This window comes from Lates calcarifer, linkage group LG20 (genome assembly GCF_001640805.2).
Source record: "Lates calcarifer isolate ASB-BC8 linkage group LG20, TLL_Latcal_v3, whole genome shotgun sequence".
Taxonomy (NCBI): Eukaryota; Metazoa; Chordata; class Actinopteri; family Centropomidae; genus Lates; species Lates calcarifer.
This window is the reverse complement of record NC_066852.1, coordinates 7,249,174-7,268,157: the sequence shown is the minus strand read 5'-3', so window position 1 is coordinate 7,268,157 and position 18,984 is coordinate 7,249,174. Positions and strand designations below refer to the sequence as shown.

The 18,984-nt window shown below is 42.9% G+C and overlaps 1 protein-coding gene across 2 annotated transcripts in view; it reads left to right on the top strand.

Annotated features, from left to right (window-relative positions):
- auts2a (activator of transcription and developmental regulator AUTS2 a) overlaps positions 1 to 18,984 on the top strand; it is a 289,146-nt gene that overhangs the window by 190,133 nt on the left and 80,029 nt on the right. For both annotated transcript variants that reach the window (XM_018691398.2, XM_018691393.2), the window contains exon 4: positions 1,959 to 1,988. In XM_018691398.2, the coding sequence (XP_018546914.1) occupies positions 1,959 to 1,988 (30 nt within the window). The remainder of the gene's footprint in view (positions 1 to 1,958; positions 1,989 to 18,984) is intronic.

The window sequence follows — 18,984 nt, the reverse complement described above, 5'->3', positions numbered from 1 at the left end:
TTGCATACCTCTATTCCTGGGGTAAAAAAAAGTAATGACAGCAATTTCTTTTCTTTTCTCTCCCCCACTAGCCGTGTGAGTGCTTCGTTTAGTAGCACCTGTGAAAGCGACAGGCGCAGGGATGAGAAGTGAAAGAGAGCAGTTGATTAAATCATCATCAAGTCGTAGCACAGAAAGTCAATTCTGCTTGCCGTCTACAATGATATCCTTTTATCTTAAAGTAATGAGCTATGGCACTTTTGCATCGGGTAATACGATGAGTTCCATTAGCATGTTCCATTTGCTTCACAAGCAAGGGCAAGTCATTCCAGCCAGCTTCTATCTTGGCAATCAAAGCAATTGGCTGCACAGTCAGGGAACAGGGGAAAGGAGAGAGAGCGAAACAAGGGAACACGAGAAAGAAAGGCTGGTAGTGTTTTTTATGGATCACAACACAGTGGAAAAACTAAAATGATGTCCATTATTTGAACCCCTTGCATGCCTGTGTTCCTGGGTATGTGCACACAAGCAGAGAGGCAGCTAATGAGTGCTTGGTTGCTTTACTGTTGTCTCATTCTAAGAGGCCTGAATGCATGGAAGCACTTGAGACAGCTAATCCTGCTCAGCAGATCTTGTCTGCTGCTGCATTAGTCAGTCCTGTGTAGGAGGCCACAAGAGAGAGTGATACATGGTTGACACGCCCATTTATTCACAAGCAAAAATAGATGTCCATAAACACACACAGTGTACAGCTTTTTGTATTACACAGATATTCACATGTTATCAGAATCTGCACTTATCTGTCATTACCTATATTTATTCTTCCAGCTGACAGTCTGTAGGGCTTCCGACTCTCACTGTATTAAAATGGGGGGGTAGAATGTTGTGGGTGGTGGAGAAAGAGAGTGAGAGAGAAATGGAGAGCAGGAGAACGTCTGAGGAGTGTTTGCCCAGTGCGTTTATTGCCTCTGCATAATTTATGAGCTGCTGGAGCTGACCATCATGGCAGTGTGCCGCAGGCAGCCCCTGGGGCCATGTGGGACAGGCCTGTAAATTGGATGCTATGCTCCTGCTGAGCTCGCAAGGCCCCTTTTTACCATCCAACTTGAGAAACAGAGCAGCCACGAGCCCAGCCAGCTACCTTTGAGCTCTGCAGGGCCCCAGATCAGCAAAAAAACAAGAGATGGAAGCGAAATAAAAGGGGGAGTAAGAAAAAATGGCAGGGCCTTCTGTCGCTCACTCCCTGTGCTGTCAGTCATTTCACCACCTTCTCTCACTCCCTCCCCACTTTAATCGACACCCACCAACCCCTCCCTGCAAGCCCAGTCCCCCCACCTACACACACACACACACACACACACACACACACACACCATGCCAACCTCTGCCCATATTCCCCCCCAGTGCCTTCTTCATTACCGACTCCAGTGCTTCTCTGCACCTCAGCCATATGCACAACGTTGAGGGCCGCCAGTCACCCAGCATCACACTAATTAGTTGATAAAGAATTAAGTGGACCTTGAAATTGAAATTGGAAAGAAAAAATGAAATCTAACCGCTTTTTCCTCCCTCTATTACAAAGTTCCCTTCCTCGTCGTGTCATTTCTCCATCCCCAGCCTCAAGCAGGAACACACATCATGGAATTCTAATTCTAATGGCGGTTAGTGTTTTGAGATTCCGCTGCCGTCTGAATTTCACATAGTTTTCAGTGTTAACAAGGGCATGGCTGCTCATGAGAAATTTGCTTTGTTTCACATTCCACAGCTTGCGTAGTGAGCTAATGAAGTGATCTGATGATATTCAGACACTGAATATGAGTATGTGATAAGTTTGTCATTAAAGACCTGATAAGATATGCCATTTGCAAAAGTAAATTGGATTATGGCACTCACATGTGTTGGAATTGAGTACAGTCCAAGCAGGAACAGTCATAAAACAAGGATGTAGACATATAATGTTGTCTTTCTTCTTTTTGCAGTGTGACACCGAGAGTGACCAAGACGACAAGGTAAGCCTGCCATTCACTGTGATTTTTCATATACTATTAAATGTACATCATTTCAGGCATTCTTTATCAGGTTTCACTGAGATTCAAACATTAGACTTTCTTTAAGGCTGAGAATTTAATGTAATTAGAATTAAACATCCTGTTAATAACTATGAGAAAGCCTTAATTAGCTGCGCATTAATTATAAATGACTTAATGATGTGCAAAATCTAAATCGAACTGTTCTGGGTTTTTAGGATTTAGATGACATTTAAATGAGATTGCTGTGACAGCCAGGGCTGAGGGTGCAGGATTTCTTTTGCTTAAAGCCTAGCACATCTGCAGTATGAAGGCTTGTATTTGTTTGTATCTTGTGCCACATACCTGTATGAGTGACACACTCTTCTGCTAATTAGAAGCAACACAGTCCCTATATTATTTCTGTTCCTATAATCCCAATCAACACCTCCCCCTGTCAAGATTTATGACATCTTCCTCTGGTATAGTACCATGCTTTATTTGCTGAGAGGTTCATGGTTGTCTATTCACTCTGGGACTGTAAAAGCGTTCACCAGATTACATGAATATTACAGATACTTAGTCATAACCAAAACAAACACAGATACAAATACTAAAATCAGTGCAAAAGGATTAAAAAGAGCTAAAGAGAGCTGGGAAATAAACAGATTTTGTTGGTAAAAATCTGCTACAAAGTGGAAGATCTGTGAAATTGTTTTTTTTTTTTTAAAAAACAGTGCAGTACAGTTATAATGTTATTAGTAATGGCTGTAAAAATCTGGTTAAAGCCAATCTTATCGATTACAATGTCCAAATGCTTCTAAGTATCTACAGGTTTGTTAGAAGTCATCTTTAATACTCACTACAGCTTTATTTATAATATCCAGGTATTCACAGTTTGAGTATAACTTATAGATCCTAAGAGCAACCATATTATCCAGTGACTTCTAACTAGAGATCTAGATCCACTCTAATGATTTAGTAATGCCATTTGCTTGTGGTGTTTAGACTGTGCAGCAAATTGAGTCATTACTCAGTGTTGTCGATTTAAATTGCTCCTGTCTCGGTGGCAATTCCTTTTTGTTTCAGGAAGAGAGAGAGAGCATGGTGAGCTGTAATCCCCCCAGTGACTGTATTAATTCACCCTGGCTCACGTTACGTTCCTGATGAACAGCACCGACTACACCTTCCTGTCATTGATTAATTGTGTGTTAAAGTAACAGAGGAGTGAATTAGTAAATAGGGGACCCCTATGACGGGGTGACTCATGTGTTCTTCCTTGATGTGAGGGACTAATTGAAGCTCCCTCTCAACACTGTTACCCCCCCTTCCTCCCCCAGTCCAGATCACCTCTGCCACTATCTGCTCCTGCCAGGCGCCGGGCACACTACGCCCACTGTCACTGTTGTCATTTGCATTCTGTGGGCGACGCGGTCTACTTTACAACACCGCAGCAGAGAAGGACGCGGGAGAGCAGAGCCGTTTTAATGGGTCAAATGTATTCAGATGAGGACAAACGTGACTTATTTAGTTTCCCTTCAAAAGCAGGAAATGGAAAAAGTGTTCCCAGGAGAAATCATGTTCTGCCTGGTGTAGAAGGCCTCTGCCGTGTCGGCGGGAGCTGCCAGGCTCTGATAAGAGACAGCTATTCGCATCTCAGAGTATGTGCGCACACAGTCCTGCTCATGTGTTTGTGTGTGTGTGTGTGTGTGTGTGTGTGTGTGTGTGTGTGTGTGTGTATGTCTGCATGTGTTGGAAACTGTCAGAGCATTTGCTCATTACAAACTGACCTGTAGGATGGGCCATTTCTAACATGACATGTTAATGGCATGCTGGGAGACAGGTAGGAGGCAGGCTCACTGCAGTCATTCGCCACACAACACTGGTATTACTAGTGGTATATGTGTTATCTTTAGCATCTGTGCTAAGGTCCCTTTTACCACCAGTCTTCATTTCTCTCTGCCATTAGGCCTATCTATAATGAGAAAGGCAAGGTTTATGTTATATATGAGAAATGTGTTGGTCTGCATATTGCTACATGTTCCTTATCTACACACAGACCAGAAATAAGTAATGCAGTGCAGTAATGCTTTTGTATTTGACTTTTTTTTTTTTTTAGCATATTTCATTCATATAATGTTGCATGTCTAAAAGGGGATGGTTTATTTACTTTCAGCCTACACTATACAGTGGGCCATTTGAGTCCTGGCCCTTGGGATCATGTGGTCTCTAAATTTGCATTGGGATTCAAATAGAAATACACACTTTGGTTGTCACCATCATGTAGTTTTGTCCATTTTTCACTCCTGAAACCCAGCAAAAAGGGCTCTTGCACTCATCCTCTCCACAGTCCTCCCTTTCAGAGGATCAGGTGGTCATTTTATTAGGTCTAGGAAGGACTGGCCTGTTCATTTGGAGCTGCTTGTTCCCAGTTAACGATGCTCCGCTTTACTGGCAGGAAAGCACACCGAAAAGAGCTCCATAGCCTCAGGTGTCTTTCATGTGCATCCAACAAAGCCCCAATAACATGACCTCGTTTCATGGTGTAGTTAACACAAACAGGTTGTCCACCATCTGAGACCTTTTAGGGGGACAGTGAAACCTCCCCTTAGTCTGAATGTGTATGATCCAGAGCTCCAGAAAACCTCTATATATCATTTTGGGAAATTATAACATGTAATTTAAATTTAAAATATATACTTTTTATGAATGTAAACACATCCAGCCTCTTTTATTTTACTTCTTTTCAAAAATGTATGCACCAAAACATTCACTCAACATGAATCTTTTTTGATTAGACTCTAACAGCATTAAATTTCTGCACCTTGTCTTAGCAGTCTTTGTAATATTGTCAAGTGCGCTCAGGCACTTACTCTGTCTGGACTTGCTAATGCTTAAGTGATTTTCGCTAGTAAATGGCAGCTTGAAACTGCCAGTCAAATGTTTTAGTGTGAATATCAGCTAGTGCTCAAGTGCTTTTTCCGGCTCAACTGTTCACCAGTCGTGTTACGTAGGCCTTTTGTGGGGTAATCTGCGAGACTTTATCACTCTGCAGCTTTTTTATTCTCTTTTTCCCTTGCCTCCAGGCCTTTTTTTATGGAGACCACACCTTTCCTAAGTGTTATTTACTTGCTTTATCAACAGCCACAAGCTGTAAATGCCATTTTAAAATAATGCTTTGCGTTTTATTAATGGCCGTGCAACAGAGTGCTGCAATTTGCTGTGCTTTGCTCTTATTGGAAGCAAGGGATCTAAGTGGATGCTTTAGAGCAGCCGAGAGAACCTGTTTGTCCTTGACATAAAATAAAGATCAGAACTGGTAATATATTTGCTGTTTCTGTTCCTTTATTGTTTTGCTGTGTTTGCCCTCAGGCAATTACAGCAGAAGAGTCATGTTTCTCAATCACTCGGCAGCACTGTACATAAAACCATTTTATACCCCCTCACCTCCCCCAACCCTCCTTCTTTCCACTGCAGTGGGAAGGATGAGTAATAAAAAGGAGAGAGCAACTTGTCAGCGTTAAAAGATTATGTGTTTTGCCCCCTCCAAAGGAAGAGAGTAGTGTTTACAGGCTTGAGTGGGTGCTCGCTAGGCCGAGGCTGAGGCTGATTGCACTAGAGTACCCTGTCAGCCAGTGATTTGTCATGTACTTTATCATCCTTGTCACTCTGCAGAGCGTTGTCATAGGTAACGTTCCCGCCTGCCCCCTCCCCCCTCTGCGCTTTGTACCCAGTCAGTGTAGGAAATTTGTATTTACTTTGGGGGAGTGTAATTTGTTCCTCATGGATAATATGACCCTTAGCGGAGCCGGATCACGGGTTAGTTGAAGTGATATTTTCCGGTAATGGTAGTCGTACATCATGGCTGTCAGGCCGGGTTAGGAGGCGAGCACATTACAGCTCCATTTTAGCACTGCAGGCATCTGGGATTATTTTCCATAACCAAGTATGACATGACCGCTCTGCGGAGTGCATTAAATTTTTACTAGCTTTTTTCCCTCCCCTGGCAACTTCTGTGGCTTTTCCCCCAGTCTGGGTCTCGGGGCTGCCACGGTGATGGATACCCCCGGAGTCCCAGCAGCCCTGGCTAAGGTTAGCGGGTGTCACAGACCTACACTGCTCCCCTCCATCCAATAACCGACAAATCCCTGCTCCCTCTGAGGCGCGTGCACACAAGACCACAGCTCACCAGCAAGCAGCGTGGCACTCCAGAGCTGTTGATTGCTTTCTTTTCCTTTTCTGTTCTTTCCTACTCTTCTCTTTCCTCCCCCTTTTTGATTCTTCTCTCCTTGGCAGCAAGGTCAGCAGTGTAAATGCCACCTCTTGCCATTGACAAATGGTCGCCCCCTGTCTGATAATCAGTAGGGTCTCTGAGGTGGACGAGCAGGCGGAGCTCATTAGGGCGCCACAGATGAGAAATTAATGTGGAGATTCCAGGCCTGGCAGAGAGCTGCACTGATGGGCCCTTGGTGGGGGGAGGTGGGCAGAGGAAGGGATTTATGTGTGTGTTGTGTATGTGTGTGTATGTGTATGTTTGGGTGTGGATGTGTGTGGTGGGCGGTGGGGGTGGGGTTTTGGGGGCTGGCTGATGGATGACCAGGTCAGCAGGCAGCAACACTCCCCAGACAGGCCCACACATACACAAACATACACACACCCACCTTCCTGTCCTCCCACGTAACCTCCCCTTCTCCTTCGCATCTCCCAACCTCCCTTGTAGTGAAGCCCATCCTGCCTCTCTGCCCAGCAGTACAGTAATGACACTGCAGAGCATAAGGCCACAGGAGAGAAGGTCAGAGTAGAGACATTTCACCCCTCAGCTGTCACACTGGTAATTAAATGGAAGCAGGCTAATTGACATAAATTTTCACATCCCTCTTTTTCCTCTGAAATAAGATCGTGACACGAGGTGAAAATGTCAACCTGCCAATGCACTTTACAGGTTATTTATATTTCCTATCTGTGATATTCCCATGCCAAGAGATTGCATCTTTTTTTCTCAATTTACAGTTTTTACACCGTTGCTGCTAATGTGCCCTTGCATGTTGATATGTTACACCATGGGTGTGATTTGTATTTAGGTGTTTGGGCGACAAATGCTTAAAATTTGGTGAGATCATTTTGCACATAAACAAAAAACATTATATATGCTTGTGTTGTTTATGCAGCATAGCTAGCTTTACATTAGAGGAGACTTGAGGAGCTGTGGTGGTGAACATAGCGTCAGCATGCTGGCTTGCCTCTGGGGCTCTGACCCTCTGCCATTCTCCAACATTCACTGTGACCCATATAGCTAGCTCCACAGCTTTCACTCCCTCATTGTCCCAGCAGGTAAATCCCCATTCTGTCACAGAACATCTCTATTTGCTAACACTCACAGCCTCAGATGTGGACAATGATCAACATTTCATTAATGTTGCGTTCGTACCATCCATCTCCGTTCAAGGCTTTTCAGTTTACATTTAAATTAGAATGGCAAAATGAAGAAGAGAACCCTCCACATCAGCTATGCTGGCTATAGACTGATAAGCCAACATCTAATGAAAGGTTTTCAAGGCATAGGCATTCAAAATACAGCCTTGAAAGTGTTTTTCAAAATTGTTGAATAGCCTTTGAAATTTAAAATCCCATCATGAAAGCTTCCCAGCTTTCAGGACTTCTTTATATCCTAGTATAATGTCTCATTCAGAAGAAGAATGATCAGATCACTGTTTGTACTGATGGTCAGTATTAGGTTTTTAGGAATGAATGACAAAATTATGAATAGTGTGTGAGGTTTATTGTTATTTTTACTAGTGCCATGTCTTTTCCCAAAATATGTCAGTTTTAAGTTGACAAACAAGATGCTTTTGCCTACGTGAACGTTGGAGCCCTTAACATTACATTTTTGATTGATTAACAGTGAAGTAGTGAGAATTTCACAACTGTCCACCAACATGTTAGATTGCCAGCAGCATGTTATCAAGATAGTACTTTTACACCATCAGCACAGCCAATCATGTCTTTTTAACATTAAAACCAAGTTGCTGTATGCAGAGGTCTCATCTCTGTCAACTGTGTAACAAAAAGATTGCGCACTTGCATCTGATGAAACTAAGAGATGAAGGGTAATGATTTGTTTTCCATTAAATTATAGTTTAACAGTTTCCATAAAACGCTAAATTCACTATCTACATAATTGCTCACACTTGGCTGTCAGTATGCATGCAGAAACTGTTTAAGTCTGAAAAGGTGTCTACAGTTTGAAAAGGCATTCTGTTGCTCTATTTTATCAGATGTGTCTGGATTTCTATGAAACTTCTCCCAGGTACTGCAGGAATATGTAACCTCTAACTCTGGTGTGTGACTGTTAAATATTTGTTGAATGGTCAAAAGAAGACAGGTTGTTAAAGTCGTGGTTGAGGTATTTGGACCCATGCAGATTACACTGACACAGCAATACAGGAATCATTATTTTATTTTCTTTGTGAAGGTGCAGACCCTGTATCTGTACTCAAAAGAAAGTGGAATGCAATCTAAAGGGTTTTTTGCATTTTTAACTGATTTGCTATTGCTTTTTAGATTACCTCCTGATTCTATATGATAGCTTCTAGCACGGCAGTTCTGGTGTTAAAACGCATAATTGTAGAAGGTTTGACTTTTACCTTGAGACGTGATATTATACAAGCCCTAATGTATTACACTTGCCTCTAGAGTACTCAACCTCACCATTCATTTATGGCCAACAATAAAAGGTAATAATGCACACGTTTGAATAGAACAAGGTTGCCAAGTCCTTGAAATAAAATGGGTGGGGAACAGTTGCAGCAGTGAATCATGTTTCAAAGGCAGTGATTCAATTCCCAGCACAAGCTGAGAACACAGGGAATGGAAAATAATTCAATCAGCAACAAAAATCATAAATATTTGTTTGACTGAGATGTTCAGTCCTGTGGAAAGAAAAAACCATCTCCATCTTTCTTGACCTGAAAAAGAAAAATGTCTCAGGCATTGTGTACATATATCAATGGCTTTATGAGGATGGCCACATACAGAGAGGCTTTGGAGTGGAAAAAACACAGTTAAAGAAATATTAAGTTCAGTACATATCAGAGAAGAGTAAGAATGTAATATGGCAGATATTTTCCACTATTTAAGTCGTGTTCACATTATATATCAGTTTTCTTGGGGCAAGTCTCCTTTATCAATAGGATATAGAAGGCATGGCATATTATTCTTGGTAACTGAACTATTTCCATAGCCATCTGTTAAGCACATCATTAGATCTCCCAATATTTTTAACAATGTCACTAATGTTGTTTTAGCAGCACAGCTAAAATTGGCCTAAGCTCTAAGCCAAAAATAACATATATGCTGCCCAACATGTTGAGTCAGACTAAATTTTTAACTTCATTGACCTGTGCAATAATGAACTTACCTCCATATGCTGCCATTTGTCAGGTGCAATGACAGTAACAAAACAGAGGGCTGCTGGGTAAAAGAGAGTGCTGTGGTGTACTGTGTATGTAGAACCTTCTGGGTCGTGTTAGGCCGATGGATTTGTGGCCGATCAAGAGTGAGCAGCGCCCTGGCTCCTCAGGTGTCTGTCCTCATCTCTATTTATGAGGCAGTGTTGCCAGTTACCGGTCTTTAATAATGCATGGAGTAAGACCTTGGGTTCAAACCAGTGTCTCTGGAAACAGGCCGCTTATGAAAAAAAAAAATTAGTTGTTGTTATGCAGGAAGCCCTTCACAGCGCCTATCTCTTTCTCTCACACACTCTCTCTTCATCCCTCACTGTCTCTCTATCTGCCCTCTCTCCCTGCTGAGAGTGAGTTCTCTGACACGCCAAGGTTAAACTTTCTCGCTGCGCTTGGCGGATGTCAGTCAAGGCCTGGCTCACCTGCACATAAGCCCCCCCCAGCAACTGGGCCAGCGACTCTCACACAAACCCTCTGCCCCCTCATTGCCCTTTTGTCAAGCCAATGATTTCTGCAGGCATCTTGCTTCAGAATTGACTGGCTCCTGGCTCTCTGTCTTTCCACTCTCCACAGCAACCTCAGCTCACCCACAGAAAATGGCTTTATCCCTGCAGCCAAGGCATGATTTCTCTATCTGCTATTTGTCAGAGGACAAAAGCAAACCCAGCACACTCAACACGAAGAGTGTGAATTATACCAAATTAACAGGGTTTTTGCAGACTGTAATGCAGCCTATGGCAGAGGTGATGTAAAACAAATGTATTACTGACTACAAATTTAGAACAAATCTCTCCCTCAAAAAATCTGTGTACATATTTTTCTGTATAGGCTACATTATTTGTTTGTAGTTTTGCTTTTATATATAAAATATATATATATATATATATATATATATATATATTATATACATTAGATTAGTGTCCTATTTGGCTAACAGGTTTAGTCTTACGTGTTGTATATCCAGGGAATTATATTGTACATGCAACAACTCCAACAAAACAATGTGTGAAAATAATGTGAAAACTGGCTCAGTGACTGAATATCAGCTTTTGCATCGGTGAGAATAGTCCAGTAAGGATAATTTGGCTAGCAATGTTTGTAACTATGGACATATGATATATAATAGACTGCAGAACTCTACTGCATAAGTCTCAGAAGCAAATAACTGCTATAGAACCACAACCCTAAACTCCTCCTGTGCAAGCCACCAGTGGCAGTGAGTAACTACAGAAGAGGATCCTAAATGAGGCAAATGGAGAGCAGGCCTGTCAGAATGACAACACTGTCCCAGCATGCATGGCAGCAGCCACAAACAGTCCTAATGACATCAGGGGCTCTGAGGAGGAGCTGTACACCGTCGGTTCTGGGGCTCAGACCGGTCCCCTTCCCCCCCACACGCTTCCCTTGCAACCGTCACCGCCACCACACTGCTTGTTAGAGGCAGTGTAATTAGGTGGCTGAGCTTGTTGCAAGTAGCCCAGGTCACAGAGGCATGTCCAACCCTTGTCCTGATTGCTCCTTGGGGAATTATTGACAAAACACAAGGATCATTGCATGTTGGGCTCTAATTATGTGTACAAGACATAGATGGCCCTGGGGAAATTAAATGAAATTCCCCAGCTTGATGGGTCCTCTACACTCATGGGATCCATTCTGTTTCTTATTAAGCTCAGCCATTGTCTGCCTTTATGAGGCTGCTGTGTGGAGCTAGGCACCAGCTAAATGCTTTTAAGTGTCTCTCTTTTCACAGTGGCAATACATCAGTGACTCATGGTGGAAAACTGCCTGTCGATTGTGATCTATACTGAAAAGAGTGTATGCAATAAAGCAGCAAGTATATTTAACTAATGCTTGCTAATATTGTAAATATAGGGTGTGAAATGGAACACCTGCGTGGTGTTTCAGTGTGTAATCAGTTTCTTGTCACTGCAGTTTGGTCTGGACACATCCAAACACCTCTGCTCTAATTCCCCTGGCCCAGATACAAGACAGGAATTGATAGTCTCCTGCTTGTGCAAATGAAGTGATAAGGGGTCTCACCCAGATTACACAAGGACTAAGTGGCACTGAGAAAGCTTATGGAGATGAATGAATTCATGAGGCTGCCTGACCGATTCTTAAGAAGCAATGTAATAGGGGATAAATCAAACAGCTACCATTTTGTCTCTGAGCGATTTCAAATTAAAGCTGAGGGAGATGGCAGACCTCCCGGGAGCGAGTGAACTTCAGTATAGAACTGTGGGTGACCCTTATGTATATTTCTCTATCATTAGAGTACCCTAATGGCTAAAAAAAAAAAAAAAAAGCTGCATAAGGAGTAAATACTGCATTCCTTTTGATTCAGCACAGTGGGATGTTAGCTGACTTTGAGTTGCCAGACTGTGGGGGCAGGCCCAATCCCAGAGGTCTGCCCACTGATCATTCTTACTGCCATTAATAATTGAACATATTATGTTGTAAGATGGTGGATCATACAAGACTGTTTTGGTGAAACTTATTATCTTTGGGTCTAATAACTGTAGCTGTGCTTCACTTCTTATGTAGTAAATTATTGAGTCATGGCTGCTACAGTATAGAAGCCACTTACAAAATAACATTGACAAGAATATAGTGGATACCATATAGGCGACCAATAACATTCACTGAGCATCATTATATGACTCTATACATGGCTCCAGCAGACAGCACACAATTGGGTCAGATCTTTTTCTACAGTACTCTAGAGACCAATGTTGCCCATAGTGATTATCCTCCATTGATTGCTTGCATAAAAGTTTGTGCAAGCAGACACCAAAGCCTCAGACAAACACAGGCCCTTATGAAAATTGGAATCATACATGAAAATGTCAGGTCACTGTATCAGCCCGTTCCTTCCCAGTCCCACATGCCTCATGGCTATGCACACATCCAGCTCACTAGTACAGTGAACACACACACACACACACTGAAAATGTTACCAAGACCAGCATTCGGAGAATAATTGGCAAAAGATGCAGATGTGCTGGCTGCTGCGCTTCGAGGCCAGAGAAAAGAATGTGATGTGTTTCGAATGGCAAGTGGAGGTGAGTCATACTGACACTGCTGGTCGTAATGATATTTCTGCTTGGCAAAGCTACACAACCAGGGGAGGGAGATGGAAAGAATGTCAGCATGCAAACTAATGCGAGGATGGCATTTGCTGTTAGCTGTCGTGTGTTGGCCTGAGTTATGTGATTTAGTGTCTACAGTCGCAGCCCAGACACCAATTTCATGACGTTAATCAGTGCCAAGCATCATCTTGCCCATCTCTGTCCTCACTTTCCTGAATTCGCCTCCTCATCTTCATACATAGAAACATGTCACGAGAGTGCGCGCAAGCACACGATCACAAGCAAGCGTGTGTCAGCTCATGAAGGCGTAGGCATATAGTTCTAAATAACAAACCAAAAGACATGTGCCCTTTGGGTGGTGAGATAGCTCATTACCTATGAGCGACCTTCCATCTGCACTCATGGCTGCTCTGGGAGCCATTATGATTATGATGGAAATCTCACAAGCCATTACTGGGAGACAGCACAGAGCTCATTGCAGACACACTAATGGACTCATTTGTAATTGGGAGTGAGGGAAATGACTCTGTGAGCTAGCAGTGGCTTTGTTTGATGGAGTATGGAGGAGCGCATACTAGATTTGACAAATGAAACAGAGTTAGTTGTCTATGTGAACTAAACTCCTGTGCTTCTTTGATCACTGCATACACACACACACACACACACACACACACACACACAAAATACCAATCTCCCTTTCTTGTGTCCAGCAGTGACTTAATTCCCAGGAGCCTGTTCGTATTCTCTTTTGATGGGGGTGTTGAGCTGAAGGGCTTGACGATGTATCTTTGGGACCCACAGGACGTGTAGGAAGAGTTATTAAAGAATACATTTCTCAGAGGTGATAATAGTGTGGAAATTGACTGGTTGGGGTTGGGTGGGGGAGGTGTCACCTCCTAAATCTTGGGATTAATGGTAAAACCCATGCTGATCCCTCAGCAGGTTATTCAGTCATGAGCACAAGTGGAAGCCTTAGAAAGATTTAAGTGTAAGGCTTCGTTGGCGTCTTGTTGGTTTTGCTTGTTTCGGTAATTCATCCTCGACTATACATGAAATCCATATTGATCCACTCTCACTGTTTACAGAGACAGAGCATCCCTCACTCCATAACTTATCTTCTTTCCTCTGAGTTTATTTTAGCAACATCTGGGAAGTAAGCTGCTGAGGTTTATTTCCTATTTCTCATTATTTTTAATTAGCTGAGTTTTCTTGTTTTCTATTTGCATTGTCCCCACAGTGTTGCTCCACACATTGGTTATGATTTGCTTGTTATGCCCCAATTCCAGGAGGATTAGAATAACCATAAGTGCCATTGTGGTAAAACATCAGCTTAGCATGTGTTTACAACAGTAATAATAAATGTTTTAAAAACTGTGTCTTTGTTTTAAGATTATGCCAAGAAAAAAATTTAGCAAAACATTTTGAGACCATAACAATCATAAAACATTAACTTGCATCTGATTGCATATATAAGGACTTGACATTTTGCATGTCAGTTTCTCTGTGTTGTTAGTCCACAACCTATTAAACTAACAGGACATTTAACTGCATGTTTATATAAGGAAGCTCCCTCAGCATGAACCTGACAGGGACGAATCAGACAAAGAGATGGGAAGGAGGCTGTTGGGGTGGGGTGGGGGGCTAATAAGACTCCCCTGACCTGGGTGATTTATGGATTCATTTGTGTGCTTGTTTAGGAACCCGATCTGCATTATTCATGTCCACAGAGGAGCAGTACCGAGGACATTAGCTGGTTAACCCCTGCTCAGGTTAGGCCACATTATTTTAATGGCCATTGCCAGGGCAGGCCTCTCAGCCCCATTGTCAGTGAGAGAGGGAGAGGAGGAGGGAGGAAGAGGGAGACAACAGCTCATTTATTCCAACCAAAGAGCTATCTTCCCTACACAGAGAACAGGTGGGACCAGGGCATTATTATTCAATTATGTCTGTTAACAGTAAACAATGCACAGCGCTTTAATGCTCACAAGAGGAGGATAATTGGTAACCGAATGCCTGGCGACTTTTGACTGCCACACGTTCCCTTATTTATATGTGGCACACCACCTGTCATGCATGTGATGCGACCGTAGCGTGTTTTCTGTGCCCTGTAATTACTATTCATCTCTGTAATGATCATGTCTTGTAGCCATAAAATAGACTGCACCAGCTTTGACACAAGGCCTCATTTGTCATCATCTTTGTAGATTGATGTGACAGTTACTAGTGGCACACCAGTCTCCACACACAAAGCTGCCATAGGAAGGAAAAGCCTCGACTACGACGTCACAGCATCAGTTTAATTTTGATGTTGTGTGCCTCTCAGCTTCATGTCTTTCTACATGAAATGTTTTTATTTTGATCATTCTAAACAATCTTTATTTAAAAAATCATGGAACACTTAGTTTGTGGCATTAAGATAATTGCAATTATCAATAGTTTATCTCTAGTAAGTTTATGCTTCCCTTATTGTACTTAATGATATTTTTGTGCTATTTCATTACTATTCATTTCAGCGATACAGCCATAAGAGACATATTGGTGCCTATGCTGTGATATTTGTGAAACATCCTTCCACCATGTATCATAGTATCACTTAACTGTGATAAATGACACACACAACACACCCCAGTTTAAGGAAGCAGGCGATGTGATAGTTTTCCTTCCATCTTCCTAGTGAGGATGATCCACCTCTTTTTGGTCTTTCTTCTCCCCTCTCTCTGGGGAGAATGCCATCATGCATTAAGAAAGACACGGAGAGCAGCAGCAGCATATGTCTGCGGTGGTGGATGCGGCACTGACAGGCTGGGCTTATCGTCTCTGCGGCTCTTCAGTACAAGCGTGATTACCGCTGACAGCTCCGACTGCTGATAAAAGTGGGAACATTAAAGAAAACAGAAGAGCCGTGCAGTCAACGCACCACTGTTTCTTCTCATCAAGCCCCCGCCCGCCCCTTCCCCTACCCAACCTTCACCAGCGCTCCAGCAGCTCCTTCAATCCCTTGTCTTCCCAGTACCCCACGCCAAGGTGTCAGAGCTGTCGAGAGCGGGAAGTGACATCACAAGAATTTGCCAGCAGTCTTGAGGCTCATCATGTCAGCGGCAGCCTGTCTTGTGTCAGGCTTCCCCCAGGCAAGCTGTGATCCAGCCCTCGTCTCTGCACATCAAGACTCCTTGCCGAGGAGTGGAGGGAAGGAGGGAGAGAAAAAAATTAACAGAATGTTTTTCCATCTTGTTAACTGACAGCATCGTTTGTTAGAGCGCTGTCTCAGCAAGCGGAGTGTGTGGAAGGGTTTCAGATTGGCAGAGAGAAGAATTGGCAAGTGAAAGCATGGTGAATTATTGAGTTTGGATGAGGTGTCAGAGCTACCGCGTTGCTCTGCGTGGGTTTCCAGAAAGCATCTGAGGTGTGATAGGAGAACAAGCATGGAGGAGTGCTTGATTAAAAAGCTGTGAAGATTATGGCGCATCGTTTTCTTGGGCTGGTCAGAATATTTGTGTTTGTATGTTTGTATATGTGTGCATACTGTATATAATTACTTAGAACATCCAAGTTCAAGAAAATGGTACAAAAGCTGTCCCTTGTTTCTTCCAGAACCAGTTTGTAGTCTGCCAGAGTGAGACACTGCTTCACGAGTCATGGAAAATCTGCTCTATCTCCTGGGTAAATCTTCATCTCGCAGATCTGGCCCTCTGTCAGCTCATTTGGACAGAGAGAGAGGCTGCCTCTGCAAAGAATGCTTTTGATTCTCTTTTCATTTATTTGAACTGATCTGCTGTGATTAAGAGCTCCGTGTCTCATTATTCTCTTTTGGAGAGGAGCGGGGCATTGCCTTTTGCCAAAATATTTGAATGATTAGGGCCCAGGCACGGGCCATGCCAAAGCGACGGGAAGCATTCACTCTGCTTATTAGATTCACTTAAATGCTGTTGTAAATCATCGCTGCCAGTGCATGCTGCCAGGCCTAGGCTCTAGTTCGAGAAGCTTCCACTGCCAATGCCAGAGCACACTGTAGAGCCATTAGAGGCAGCTGAGGCTGTTGGTTTGTGCTGCTGTTTGTTTAAGTTCAGCCTTTTAATACAGCAAAACAGTTGTTTGACCAGTTTTGGATTCATCTCCCAGATGTAAATGCAATTAATCAAGCAGCTGTGAGACATGGGTGAGTTTGAGAAAGCTGATCCTGTTGAGTAGAGGTTGAATCCACCAGACAACAGCTGGAGATGATTTCTGTCTTCAAGCTGTAATTTCTTAAGACATGAGTAACGATGACTTCAACTTCAAGGCACAGAAACATTTATTAATACCAGGACACTGTTGTTTTGCCAATCCAGATCTGTCATTTAAGAAACAGTTGAAGTTTTCAGTGTGAATGTGGCAGATCATCGCCTGCATGATTGTGGCTCTGAGACTGATCAAGTGCGATTAGCACTAGAGAACTAGATAAGTGTTATTCTATTGTTCTGTCAATTTTAAGATTGCAAAGTGAAAGAAAAGAGGAAAAATGGCAGCTTGCTGAGCACTCAAGGAAAAATACTGGCTTTCGTCTTTGAAAATAACCCTGGAAGCTCAATCAGGCCTTCAATTTTGGCACATTGTCAAGAAGCACATGCAACAAATCAGAACATATTGTTCCTCAGGAGGCGTAATAAGAGCCTTTGAACCAGGAGCTCCACTGCTCTGCTCATACCCTCTTGATGATGGACTGACTCCATCACTTTCTTATTCACATTACCCCAGTCAGCATTTTGTCATGAGGAGCCATCTGTGGTGATATGGCATCCCTGTGTGTCATTTAGTGACTTCCTTCACAAATAACATGAGGGATGTGTTATCCATCTGTCTGTCTGTGTATCTGTCTACTGAGGTAAAGGTCATTGTGTCAGGATGGGAGAAACATGTGAGGGGGATTTTCTCAGGCCTCAGACATGTATAAACATTCGCCACTGGCTTTGGCTCCAGCACAGCTTGCTTTTCAATAAATGCTGCGGTGCAAAAGAGGACAGATGAGGATCATGAGGTGTGACTGGTACTGGGGAGGTGGGGGTAGAAGAGAAGGCAGAGGAGGAAAGAGGACAGGCAATTTAACAGCGGCTGTGACTCGGGAGGAGTGGGGAGATGTATGGCACCCAGCCAGCAGAGCAGTGGAAAACAGTGGTCCGAACTAATGATCCACAGCCTGATCGTTATGGCCCCCACAGAAAGGATGGGCACAAGGCACAGTTCCCTGGAAATCAATTCCCAGGAAGCGCATGAGTACTAGTTGTAAATCATGGCGGTATGGAAGGATGGATGGAAGGCACTGGGGATGAAAAGAGAAGGTGGTTGTGGAAGAGGAGAATGGGTAGAGGGGGAGCTTTCTGGGGTTTAATAGATAGAGCATGAAGGGGGAACTCTTTCGATCATAAACCCTGAAGGCAAAATTACTTGTGCCCCAGCCCCCCAGTAAAAGCAAACCAATGATGTGGCTGTTCCAGCCTCTTGCCCCTCAGTCACCCCTCTGCTTGATGGCTCCATTGCAGGTTGAGGCTGAGGTTAAGAAAAGTCTTCTCAAATTGATTTATGTCCCTCAGAAGAGCCCCATTAATCCTAATATCAAACTAATGAAATCATTGGGTGTTGAGGGGAGAAGTGTAGGCGTGTGTGCAGACATTTGGGTGTATGTGTTTGTGGGTGTTGTGTGTGTGGGTGTGTTTGGGAGGGGGGGGGCATATCATGATAAAGAAGCCACTGATCAAGGAGAGTCCAATGATGACAAATGCCACAGTACTTGAGAAAAGTCTAAGGCAGTATTAATATAATTCAGTGCTATCAGCCAGTGTGTCCTCAAGGCTGCCTTGAATAAGAGAGGCTGTCTCATGTGGCTGCTTTTACATGGTCGATAGGTATTATTTTAATTGATATTAATTGTTTCATGAATTGTTTCATTTTACACTGTATTTAAATATTTTCTAGGACCTATGCTAATGCTTTGCTGTATGCTATAAATCATGCAAATTCACAGCAGGTATAGTTGTTACATTTCAAGAACTTCATAAAGTGAACATTTTTTTGGTCAATTATCATGTTGTCCAACGTTGTTAGATTCAGTCTTAGTTAAAGGGAAGTTCTGGTTTCACACAACCTGGGCATTATTTTCATCATTTTTGCCATTTTTTGTATCAGCTTTATGAACTTACAGTGTACATGACCAGGTTAGACAATCCAGCTGACTTTAAACACACATCATGGTTAGTCAGACTAATTTGGAAGTATAAACAAAGTGGACTGGTAAAAATATTACCTAGACTGTGTCCGTTGTAAGCATCTGTCACAATTTGCAGACAAGCGAGCCCACAAACAAAAATACACATAGACAGTTCATTTACATGCATAAAAAACAATCTAGAAGCCGGTCAACAATATCTAACACCACAAGGACACCATGGTTAATGTGGCTGTGAATAGGTACCATAA